A 12,391-nucleotide genomic window follows, 5' to 3' on the forward strand; every position below is an offset into this window, starting at 1 on the left:
CTTGTAGCTTCTTTTCGGTTGTTTAAAATGAGAATCCACTTTTAGTTTCATTCTTGACTCGTTTGAGCCCGGAAACAACTTGTTGCTTCATTATTGGCTAGATTGAAGTTGGAAACAACTTGTAGCTTCATTCCAGACTTGTTTGAAGTTGAAAACAACTTGTAGCTTCAATTTCGGTTGTTTAAATTAGAATCAACTTGTGTTTCACTCTTGACTCGTTTGAGCATGTAAACAACTTATTGCTTCATTATTGGCTAGATTGAAGTTGGAAAACAACTTGTAGCTTCATTCCAGACACGTTTGAAGTTGAAAACAACTTGTAGCTTCATTTTCGGTTGTTTAAATTAATTCAACTTGTAGTTTCTTTGACTCGTTGGAGCCCGGAAACAACTTGTTGCTTCATTATTGGCTAGATTGAAGTTGGAAACAACTTGTAGTTTCATTCCAGACTCGTCTAAAGTTGAAAAACACTTGTAGCTTCATTTTCGGTTGTTTAAAATTAGAAGGAACTTGTAGTTTCATTCTTGACTCGTTTGAGCCCGGAAACGACTTGCTGCCTCATTATTGGCTAGTTTGAAGTTGGAAACAACTTGTAGTTTCATTCCAGACTCGTTTGAAGTTGAAAACAACTTGTAGCTTCATTTTCGGTTGCTTAAAATTAAAATCAACTTGTAGTTTCATTCTTGACTCGTTTGAGCCCGAAACAACTTGTTGCTTCATTATTGGCTAGATTGAAGTTGGAAACAACTTGTGTTCATTCACGACTCGTTGAAGTTGAAAACAACTTGTAGCTTCATTTTCGGTTGTTTAAAATGAGAATCAACTTTTAGTTTCATTCTTGACTCGTTTGAGCCCGGAAACAACTTGTTGCTTCATTATTGGCTAGATTGAAGTTGGAAACAACTTGTAGCTTCATTCCAGACTCGCTTGAAGTTGAAAGCAACTTGTAGCTTCATTTTCAGTTGTTAAAATGAGAATCAACTTTTAGTTTCATTCTTGACTCGTTTGAGCCCGGAAAAACTTGTTGCTTCATTATTGGCTAGATTGAAGTTGGAAACAAATTGTAGCTTCATTCCAGACTCGTTTGAAGTTGAAAACAACTTGTAGCTTCATTTTCGGTTGTTTAAAATTGAATCAACTTGTAGTTTCACTCTTGACTCGTTTAAGCATGTAAACAACTTGTGCTTCACTTGTAGCTTCATTTTCAATTGTTTAAAATGAGAATCAACTTTTAGTTTCATTCTTGACTCGTTTGAGCCCGGAAACAACTTGTTGCTTCATTATTGGCTAGATTGAAGTTGGAAACAACTTGTAGCTTCATTCCAGACTCGTTTGAAGTTGAAAACAACTTGTAGCTTCATTTTCGGTTGTTTAAAATTAGAATCAACTTGTAGTTTCACTCTTGACTCGTTTAAGCATGTAAACAACTTGTTGCTTCATTATTGGCTAGATTGAATTTGGAAACAACTTGTAGCTTAATTCAAGACTCGTTTGAAGTTGAAAACAACTTGTAGCTTCATTTTCTGTTGTTTAAATTAAAATAAACTTGTAGTTTCATTCTTGACTCGTTTGAGCCCGGAAACAACTTGTTGCTTCATTATTGGCTAGATTGAAGTTGGAAACAACTTGTAGCTTTAATCCAGACTCGTTTGAAGTTGAAAACAACTTGTAGCTTCATTTTCGGTTGTTTGAAATTAGAATGAACTTGTAGTTTCATTCTTGACTCGTTTGAGCCCGGAAGCGACTTGCTGCCTCATTATTGGCTAGTTTGAAGTTGGAAACAACTTGTAGTTTCATTCCAGACTCGTTTGAAGTTGAAAACAACTTGTAGCTTCATTTTCGGTTGTTTAAAATTAAAATCAACTTGTAGTTTCATTCTTGACTCGTTTGAGACCGGAAACAACTTGTTGCTTCATTATTGGCTAGATTGAAGTTGGAAACAACTTGTAGCTTCATTCCAGACTCGCTTGAAGTTGAAAACAACTTGTAGCTTCATTTTCGGTTGTTTAAAATGAGAATCAACTTTTAGTTTCATTCTTGACTCGTTTGAGCCCGGAAACAACTTGTTGCTTCATTATTGGCTAGATTGAAGTTGGAAACAACTTGTAGCTTCATTCCAGACTTGTTTGAAGTTGAAAACAACTTGTAGCTTCAATTTCGGTTGTTTAAAATTAGAATCAACTTGTAGTTTCACTCTTGACTCGTTTGAGCATGTAAACAACTTATTGCTTCATTATTGGCTAGATTGAAGTTGGAAACAACTTGTAGCTTCATTCCAGACCCGTTTGAAGTTGAAAACAACTTGTAGCTTCATTTTCGGTTGTTTAAATTAAATTCAACTTGTAGTTTCATTCTTGACTCGTTGGAGCCCGGAAACAACTTGTTGCTTCATTATTGGCTAGATTGAAGTTGGAAACAACTTGTAGTTTCATTCCAGACTCGTCTAAAGTTGAAAACAACTTGTAGCTTCATTTTCGGTTGTTTAAAATTAGAAGGAACTTGTAGTTTCATTCTTGACTCGTTTGAGCCCGGAAACGACTTGCTGCCTCATTATTGGCTAGTTTGAAGTTGGAAACAACTTGTAGTTTCATTCCAGACTCGTTTGAAGTTGAAAACAACTTGTAGCTTCATTTTCGGTTGCTTAAAATTAAAATCAACTTGTAGTTTCATTCTTGACTCGTTTGAGACCGGAAACAACTTGTTGCTTCATTATTGGCTAGATTGAAGTTGGAAACAACTTGTAGATTCATTCTAGACTCGCTTGAAGTTGAAAACAACTTGTAGCTTCATTTTCGGTTGTTTAAAATGAGAATCAACTTTTAGTTTCATTCTTGACTCGTTTGAGCCCGGAAACAACTTGTTGCTTCATTATTGGCTAGATTGAAGTTGGAAACAACTTGTAGCTTCATTCCAGACTCGCTTGAAGTTGAAAGCAACTTGTAGCTTCATTTTCAATTGTTTAAAATGAGAATCAACTTTTAGTTTCATTCTTGACTCGTTTGAGCCCGGAAACAACTTGTTGCTTCATTATTGGCTAGATTGAAGTTGGAAACAACTTGTAGCTTCATTCCAGACTCGTTTGAAGTTGAAAACAACTTGTAGCTTCATTTTCGGTTGTTTAAAATTAGAATCAACTTGTAGTTTCACTCTTGACTCGTTTAAGCATGTAAACAACTTGTTGCTTCATTATTGGCTAGATTGAATTTGGAAACAACTTGTAGCTTAATTCCAGACTCGTTTGAAGTTGAAAACAACTTGTAGCTTCATTTTCTGTTGTTTAAATTAAAATAAACTTGTAGTTTCATTCTTGACTCGTTTGAGCCCGGAAACAACTTGTTGCTTCATTATTGGCTAGATTGAAGTTGGAAACAACTTGTAGCTTTAATCCAGACTCGTTTGAAGTTGAAAACAACTTGTAGCTTCATTTTCGGTTGTTTGAAATTAGAATGAACTTGTAGTTTCATTCTTGACTCGTTTGAGCCCGGAAGCGACTTGCTGCCTCATTATTGGCTAGTTTGAAGTTGGAAACAACTTGTAGTTTCATTCCAGACTCGTTTGAAGTTGAAAACAACTTGTAGCTTCATTTTCGGTTGTTTAAAATTAAAATCAACTTGTAGTTTCATTCTTGACTCGTTTGAGACCGGAAACAACTTGTTGCTTCATTATTGGCTAGATTGAAGTTGGAAACAACTTGTAGCTTCATTCCAGACTCGCTTGAAGTTGAAAACAACTTGTAGCTTCATTTTCGGTTGTTTAAAATGAGAATCAACTTTTAGTTTCATTCTTGACTCGTTTGAGCCCGGAAACAACTTGTTGCTTCATTATTGGCTAGATTGAAGTTGGAAACAACTTGTAGCTTCATTCCAGACTTGTTTGAAGTTGAAAACAACTTGTAGCTTCAATTTCGGTTGTTTAAAATTAGAATCAACTTGTAGTTTCACTCTTGACTCGTTTGAGCTTGTAAACAACTTATTGCTTCATTATTGGCTAGATTGAAGTTGGAAACAACTTGTAGCTTCATTCCAGACACGTTTGAAGTTGAAAACAACTTGTAGCTTCATTTTCGGTTGTTTAAATTAAATTCAACTTGTAGTTTCATTCTTGACTCGTTGGAGCCCGGAAACAACTTGTTGCTTCATTATTGGCTAGATTGAAGTTGGAAACAACTTGTAGTTTCATTCCAGACTCGTCTAAAGTTGAAAACAACTTGTAGCTTCATTTTCGGTTGTTCAAAATTAGAAGGAACTTGTAGTTTCATTCTTGACTCGTTTGAGCCCGGAAACGACTTGCTGCCTCATTATTGGCTAGTTTGAAGTTGGAAACAACTTGTAGTTTCATTCCAGACTCGTTTGAAGTTGAAAACAACTTGTAGCTTCATTTTCGGTTGCTTAAAATTAAAATCAACTTGTAGTTTCATTCTTGACTCGTTTGAGACCGGAAACAACTTGTTGCTTCATTATTGGCTAGATTGAAGTTGGAAACAACTTGTAGATTCATTCTAGACTCGCTTGAAGTTGAAAACAACTTGTAGCTTCATTTTCGGTTGTTTAAAATGAGAATCAACTTTTAGTTTCATTCTTGACTCGTTTGAGCCCGGAAACAACTTGTTGCTTCATTATTGGCTAGATTGAAGTTGGAAACAACTTGTAGCTTCATTCCAGACTCGCTTGAAGTTGAAAGCAACTTGTAGCTTCATTTTCAATTGTTTAAAATGAGAATCAACTTTTAGTTTCATTCTTGACTCGTTTGAGCCCGGAAACAACTTGTTGCTTCATTATTGGCTAGATTGAAGTTGGAAACAACTTGTAGCTTCATTCCAGACTCGTTTGAAGTTGAAAACAACTTGTAGCTTCATTTTCGGTTGTTTAAAATTAGAATCAACTTGTAGTTTCACTCTTGACTCGTTTAAGCATGTAAACAACTTGTTGCTTCATTATTGGCTAGATTGAATTTGGAAACAACTTGTAGCTTAATTCCAGACTCGTTTGAAGTTGAAAACAACTTGTAGCTTCATTTTCTGTTGTTTAAATTAAAATAAACTTGTAGTTTCATTCTTGACTCGTTTGAGCCCGGAAACAACTTGTTGCTTCATTATTGGCTAGATTGAAGTTGGAAACAACTTGTAGCTTTAATCCAGACTCGTTTGAAGTTGAAAACAACTTGTAGCTTCATTTTCGGTTGTTTGAAATTAGAATGAACTTGTAGTTTCATTCTTGACTCGTTTGAGCCCGGAAGCGACTTGCTGCCTCATTATTGGCTAGTTTGAAGTTGGAAACAACTTGTAGTTTCATTCCAGACTCGTTTGAAGTTGAAAACAACTTGTAGCTTCATTTTCGGTTGTTTAAAATTAAAATCAACTTGTAGTTTCATTCTTGACTCGTTTGAGACCGGAAACAACTTGTTGCTTCATTATTGGCTAGATTGAAGTTGGAAACAACTTGTAGCTTCATTCCAGACTCGCTTGAAGTTGAAAACAACTTGTAGCTTCATTTTCGGTTGTTTAAAATGAGAATCAACTTTTAGTTTCATTCTTGACTCGTTTGAGCCCGGAAACAACTTGTTGCTTCATTATTGGCTAGATTGAAGTTGGAAACAACTTGTAGCTTCATTCCAGACTTGTTTGAAGTTGAAAACAACTTGTAGCTTCAATTTCGGTTGTTTAAAATTAGAATCAACTTGTAGTTTCACTCTTGACTCGTTTGAGCATGTAAACAACTTATTGCTTCATTATTGGCTAGATTGAAGTTGGAAACAACTTGTAGCTTCATTCCAGACACGTTTGAAGTTGAAAACAACTTGTAGCTTCATTTTCGGTTGTTTAAATTAAATTCAACTTGTAGTTTCATTCTTGACTCGTTGGAGCCCGGAAACAACTTGTTGCTTCATTATTGGCTAGATTGAAGTTGGAAACAACTTGTAGTTTCATTCCAGACTCGTCTAAAGTTGAAAACAACTTGTAGCTTCATTTTCGGTTGTTCAAAATTAGAAGGAACTTGTAGTTTCATTCTTGACTCGTTTGAGCCCGGAAACGACTTGCTGCCTCATTATTGGCTAGTTTGAAGTTGGAAACAACTTGTAGTTTCATTCCAGACTCGTTTGAAGTTGAAAACAACTTGTAGCTTCATTTTCGGTTGCTTAAAATTAAAATCAACTTGTAGTTTCATTCTTGACTCGTTTGAGACCGGAAACAACTTGTTGCTTCATTATTGGCTAGATTGAAGTTGGAAACAACTTGTAGTTTCATTCTAGACTCGCTTGAAGTTGAAAACAACTTGTAGCTTCATTTTCGGTTGTTTAAAATGAGAATCAACTTTTAGTTTCATTCTTGACTCGTTTGAGCCCGGAAACAACTTGTTGCTTCATTATTGGCTAGATTGAAGTTGGAAACAACTTGTAGCTTCATTCCAGACTCGCTTGAAGTTGAAAACAACTTGTAGCTTCATTTTCAGTTGTTTAAAATGAGAATCAACTTTTAGTTTCATTCTTGACTCGTTTGAGCCCGGAAACAACTTGTTGCTTCATTATTGGCTGGATTGAAGTTGGAAACAACTTGTAGCTTCATTCCAGACTCGTTTGAAGTTGAAAACAACTTGTAGCTTCATTTTCGGTTGTTTAAAATTAGAATCAACTTGTAGTTTCACTCTTGACTCGTTTAAGCATGTAAACAACTTGTTGCTTCATTATTGGCTAGATTGAATTTGGAAACAACTTGTAGCTTCATTCCAGACTCGTTTGAAGTTGAAAACAACTTGTAGCTTCATTTTCTGTTGTTTAAATTAAAATAAACTTGTAGTTTCATTGTTAGGTCCCGATACGATTGTAGAAGGGGGGGTTGAATACAATCGTCACAAAATTCGCGCGGAATAAATCTGATTTGGATATAACTGGATAATCAGATTTTAATTAATTAAATAAACAAGGTTCAAGTAAAAAGTTATTTAAACTTGAAAGTCGTTATTAAATTAATATGGTTCAGTTTTAAAGTCCACTAGTTCATAGAATAAATTTGACAGGAAGTATTCTAACTTAGCGGTATAAAACAACCGAATGATCAAAGCACAGAAAACTGTGGATTTAACGAATAGCAAGTTTAACACAACTTGAAAGCTTTACAATACTTTGAACACTTTGAAATGAAGAAAGTGAAGGCCTATTTATAGGCAAGCACTTTGAACTAGTATGACATTGCTAGGAATGACATTCTAGCCAGATATGACATTCCAAAGCTTAGGTATGACTTATACAAGGAAAGATATGACATTACAAAACAAAGTCATGCTGAAAAGGAAGAAGGAATGAGTTTCTTTGAGCTTGTCCTCCAAGCTAAGCATGGCATGACATTCTTGAGCTTGGCCTTCAAGCAACACTTGGCATGACATTTTAAGTCATGCAAGCCATATAAGGTATGGCATATGGAAATGTCATGGAGAGGCCAATGGTATGACATTTTCTAAGAATGTCATGCCCACTTCAATTCGGATGTACGCCTACTGTCATCAGTGAACGAAAGTATATAAACTTTCGTTCTTTAGCCAGCTCCTTAGAAATGCTTTTAATCCCGCACAGCTTATAATCTTTAATTAATAAATATTTAATTTAATCCAAAAATTATATAAATAAATATCTAATATTATTAGACATTTATAAATATAATTTTCTAATTAATTAAAATATTTATTAATATAAATAAATCCTTACGGTCCACGCTGCGGTCTCTAGAGGGCCGGGAACCGGACTCCTTTTGCCTTGCAAATAATATTTTAATTCCATCCGGGGTTCCGGCTTTAAGATTATATCACTTTCCATAGCATTGGTGATAATTCTTTTTCCTCATAGTCAGACAAGTCTAAGATTCGGTCTCTTGTGGGTCTAGAACCAGATCCCTTTTGCTTTGAAAATTATAAATCAATTCCAACCGGGTTTCCAGCATTAAGAATATATCACACTCCATTGCGTTGGTGATAATTCTTTTTCCCATAGCTAGACAGGTCTGAGCGACGGTCTCCTTGTCCTTCCTTTTAGCCTTCTTTCTTTTGCTTTCTTTTGTAAATTAATTCTAAATCAATTAACTTATTAATAAACTTAATTATCAAATTAATTCAAATTGAATTAATTTAACAACTAAATAAATTAATAGAGATTAATTATTTAACAAAGAATTAATTAAAAAGTGTATATCCCAGAAAGCAACTGTCTTGAGCCTTCGTCTTGATCATCACTCGGCTTGAACGACCACCTTCCTTTGATGTTAAATATTCAATATAAATAGCTGACACACAAATGTACTGTCTGGTTCATTTGTGCCTAACTAAATTGAATATTCTCCATCAATTAAACATTTGAGCTGTGGTCGGGTCTTCGAATCTTCATCTTCTAGTTCAACTTCATTTCAGTACACATATGGAATCTCTGATGAAATAAATACTTGAATCTTCGTACCTTCTGAACTCCTTGAACTGCTACACAATTTATTTAGCACCGAGGCTTGATCATATGAAATGAACTTCTTCCAGTGGCTTGTAGCGGATATCTTGGAATTCTTCTGACATTCTGATTCTTGTATCCACTTTACTTTCTTGATCTGATTCCAGCTAAACTATCTATTATCATAACTTATCAGAGACTAATCCAGGTTGAGTTACAAGTTGAGTTACAAGTTGTCAGGTCATCAAACACAAGTTGAGTTATCACCAGTTGTACAAATAGGCTTAGACATGTACCTTGCAAAAAGGCCTTTCAATCTCCCCCTATTTGTTTGTTAAACACTAACACACAAATTCAGATGAGGATAACTCAACTAACAATAACTAACAACTTTCTATGACTCAATAAACATAATTACCAACTCAACCTATTAGGAACAATCCCAATTGATAAGAGAAACATAAAACATTAAAATGTACATAGTAGATGGTTTCTGGTAATACATATAACATTGTACCAGTCTTCATTTTTCTTCAGACAGCTACTTTTTCTGAAATGCCTTTCAATCACTTAAGACCTTTCAATCTCTCCAAGGCCTTGCAATCACCTTCCAAGATCTAACATGTAATTCTCCCTTAATCTTCTCCCTCATAGGTTCCTCCTTAGATGATAGATTAGAACATGAATATTCTCCACCTAAGTGAGGCATAGAACATTCTCCCTTTAAGATCATGGATCATAGAATATTCTCCCCCTCAGAGTTCCTCAGAGTTTTGTCAATATTTCTCCCCCTTAGTTGAGGAATCCTCAATTGTTATCAATAATGATACCAACTGATTAGATAAGACATTGAATGACTGAATCTATTATGAAGAAGACAGGGCTTCGTAGAAGGTGTATCCAGTAGAAAAGTAACCATAGTAAGCATCCACTTAGATAAAACATATTAGATACCAATTTTGAATAATACGGTTTAAATGTGGTAAACAGTGGGTGTCTCACTAAAACATTCTGCAGGTGTATCACTCGACACTCAAAATATCTCTCAGTTTATGGGTAAAGGTTTCACTCACAAGTTCTGTAAGTGTTTCACTCCACACAAATCCTGAGCTTCCAAAGTGTGATGTACCTGCAATTTAAGATCACCTTTGCCTCCTCATGGAAGGTCATTGGTGGTGCAATGGGAGTTCGTAATTCCCAATCCATGTAGACTCATCGGATAAATCCAAGTCATAGTCCACAAGTTGCCTACTACTTTCAGAGAGTAGTAAATCCTTTAAAGGATCCAGAGTTTGATTCTAGGAGGGTAGACAATAGGCCTTTCAATGGCATGAAACCTATGTTTCCCTCAGATTCCTGTTACGGCACATGATCCTTAGAAGAATCCTCTAGCAGAGTAGATTGCCTTTCACCTTCAAGGGTGAAAGATCCCATTGGGGATCCGGAAATGTTCCTTCCGGGAGGGTAGACAAAGACGTTTTAGATGGCAACGTGTCCAAGTTTCCCTCGGATGCCTATGAAGGCACTTGGTTCAATAAAGAACCAGCAATTCCAATGTCTATCCCTGATATGGACGACAAAGTTATTGCAACCGTCGATTACTTGAATATTTACCAACCACAGAAATATTCACAATATTAATTTTCACAATATAGATATCAATAAGAGATACTTTACAAGCATGCAACAAAATTAAAATAGAAATAAACATAAAAACTATTTACAAGAGCTCATGTCATGTTTAACATTCCAAGTTCACAAACCAATCTTGAGAAAGTGGATTCATCAAGTGGTTTAGTGAAGATGTCAGCAATCTAATCGGCTGATGGTACAAAGTGTAACACCACAGTTCCATTCATGACATGTTCTCTAATAAAATGATACCTTATGTCAATGTGCTTTGTTCTAGAATGTTGTACAGGATTGTTGGAAATGGCTATCGCACATGTATTAACACAAAATATATGAATTTTGTTTAATACAAGTCCATAGTCATTAAGCTGATTCCTAATCCATAAGATCTAAGCACAACAGCTACCTGCCGCAATATATTCTGCTTCGGCCGTCGAGGTAGATACTGAGTGTTGTTTCTTACTGTGCCAGGAAACCAACCGTCATCCTAGAAACTGACAGCTTCCAGAAGTGCTTTTCCTGTCTATCCTGCATCCTGCATAATCAGAATCTGTATAGCCTGTTAGGTCAAACCTGGTATTCTTAGGGTACCAGATACCTAGATTAGGTGTACCGTTAAGATATCTAAAAATTCTTTCAACAGCTATAAGATGTGACTCTTTGGGATCACTTTGGAACCTTGCACATAAATATGTTACAAACATTATATCAGGTCTACTTGCAGTGAGATAGAGTAATGAGCCAATCATACCTCTAAAGCTTGAAATATTAACTTTCTTACCAGATTTGTCCTGGTCAAGCTTAGTGGGAGTGGCCATGGGTGTCTTTGCCGGTGAAGAGTCTTCTATAAGAGCTCTGACATATTTTGATTGGCAAATGAAGATCCCATCATCTTTCGGACTTACTTGAAGACCAAGAAAGAATGACAGTTCACCCATCATACTCATCTCGTACCTACTCTGCATCAACTTAGCAAATCTCTTGCACAAGTTTTCATTAGTAGAACCAAATATAATATCATCAACATATACTTGAACAAATATCATATTATTTTCATGCAATTCGTAAAAGAGAGTTTTGTCTATGACACCTCTAGTGAAACCATTTTCAAGTAAAACTTCAAAGAGAGTGTCATACAAGCTTCGTGGTGACTGCTTGAGTCCGTAAAAAGGTTTAAACAAGAAGTATACAAAATCAGCAAACTCTGGATTTTCAAAGCGAGGGGGCTGTTCAAGATAAACTTCCTCTTCAAGCTTTCCATTCAGAAATGCAGTTTTCACATCCATTTCATAAACTTTGAAGTTGGAGTGTGCAACAAATGCAAGAAAAATTCTGATGGCCTCAAGACGTGCAACTGGAGCATAGGTTTCATCATAATAAATTCCCTCATCCCAGGATTAACCTTTAGCAACCAGTATGGCTTTGTTTCGTACAACAATGCCATCACTATCAAGTTTATTATGGTAGACCCATCTAGTTCCAATATAACAGACTTGTTCTTTGGTCTTGGAACCAGGGCCCAGACTTCTTGTCTCTTAAATTGATTAAGTTCTTCTTGCATGAAAAGAACCCAATCCGGATCGGCTAGTGCATCTTCAATTTTCTTCGTTTCTTCCTGAGAAAGAAAACTCGAATATAAACATTCATTATGAGTTGCACTCCTAGTCCGAACACCAACATCTGGATCACCAATGATTAGATCAAAAGGATGATCTCTACTTTAGATCTTTTCCTTGGAAGATTCAATCTTGATGATTCGCCAGAATTATCATTGTGATGTTGAGGCTGACTAGTTGATCCACCATCTCCCCCTGAGTTGCTGCCAGGTTGACTAGATGATCCACCACTAGTATTAATAGAGTCCACAGTGTTTCCATTGTTTTCTCCACCATTACCTTAATCATTATCAACATTGTTATTGTCATTACCTGTTGCAACAACAGGTGCTTCATTATCATCATTCGAGTCTGAGTCCGGATAATTATCAAAATTTAGTGACTCAGATGGATCTTCAATTTGGATACTTGGGAGTTTAGTGTCGTCAAAAGTAACGTTGACACTTTCTTTGACTTGTAATTGATCAATGATAAACACCTTATATGCTCTATGAGAATAACCAACAAAAAAATTGCTTTAAGTGCTTTGGGTTCAAAATTGCCACGATGTTCATCTCCAACCTTAAGCACAAAGCATTTAGCTCAAATACATGAAAGTACTTGACCATTGGTTTCTTTACGTTCATACACTCATAAGGAGTTTTCATGTGTTCCTTGTTGATCAGAGTTCAATTCTGGGTGTAACAAGAAGTATTCACAGCTTCAGCCCAAAAGTAGAC

The 12,391-nt window shown here is 35.7% G+C and overlaps 1 protein-coding gene across 1 annotated transcript; it reads right to left on the reverse strand.

Moving 5' to 3' along the window:
• Nucleotides 1-10,538: 10,538 nt before the first annotated feature.
• LOC135152805 (uncharacterized mitochondrial protein AtMg00810-like) lies at nucleotides 10,539-11,003 on the reverse strand. Its single transcript, XM_064093915.1, has one exon. It carries the CDS (start codon nucleotides 11,001-11,003, stop codon nucleotides 10,539-10,541), a length of 465 nt encoding a protein of 154 aa, XP_063949985.1.
• Between the last annotated feature and the right edge of the window lie 1,388 nt (nucleotides 11,004-12,391).

This window comes from Daucus carota, chromosome 5 (assembly GCF_001625215.2).
Source record: "Daucus carota subsp. sativus chromosome 5, DH1 v3.0, whole genome shotgun sequence".
Taxonomy (NCBI): domain Eukaryota; kingdom Viridiplantae; phylum Streptophyta; class Magnoliopsida; order Apiales; family Apiaceae; genus Daucus; species Daucus carota.

Excerpts from the sequence above, each read along its gene's own strand:
- LOC135152805 (XM_064093915.1), bottom strand. The coding sequence starts at position 11,003 with ATGAGTATGATGGGTGAACTGTCATTCTTTCTTGGTCTTCAAGTAAGT.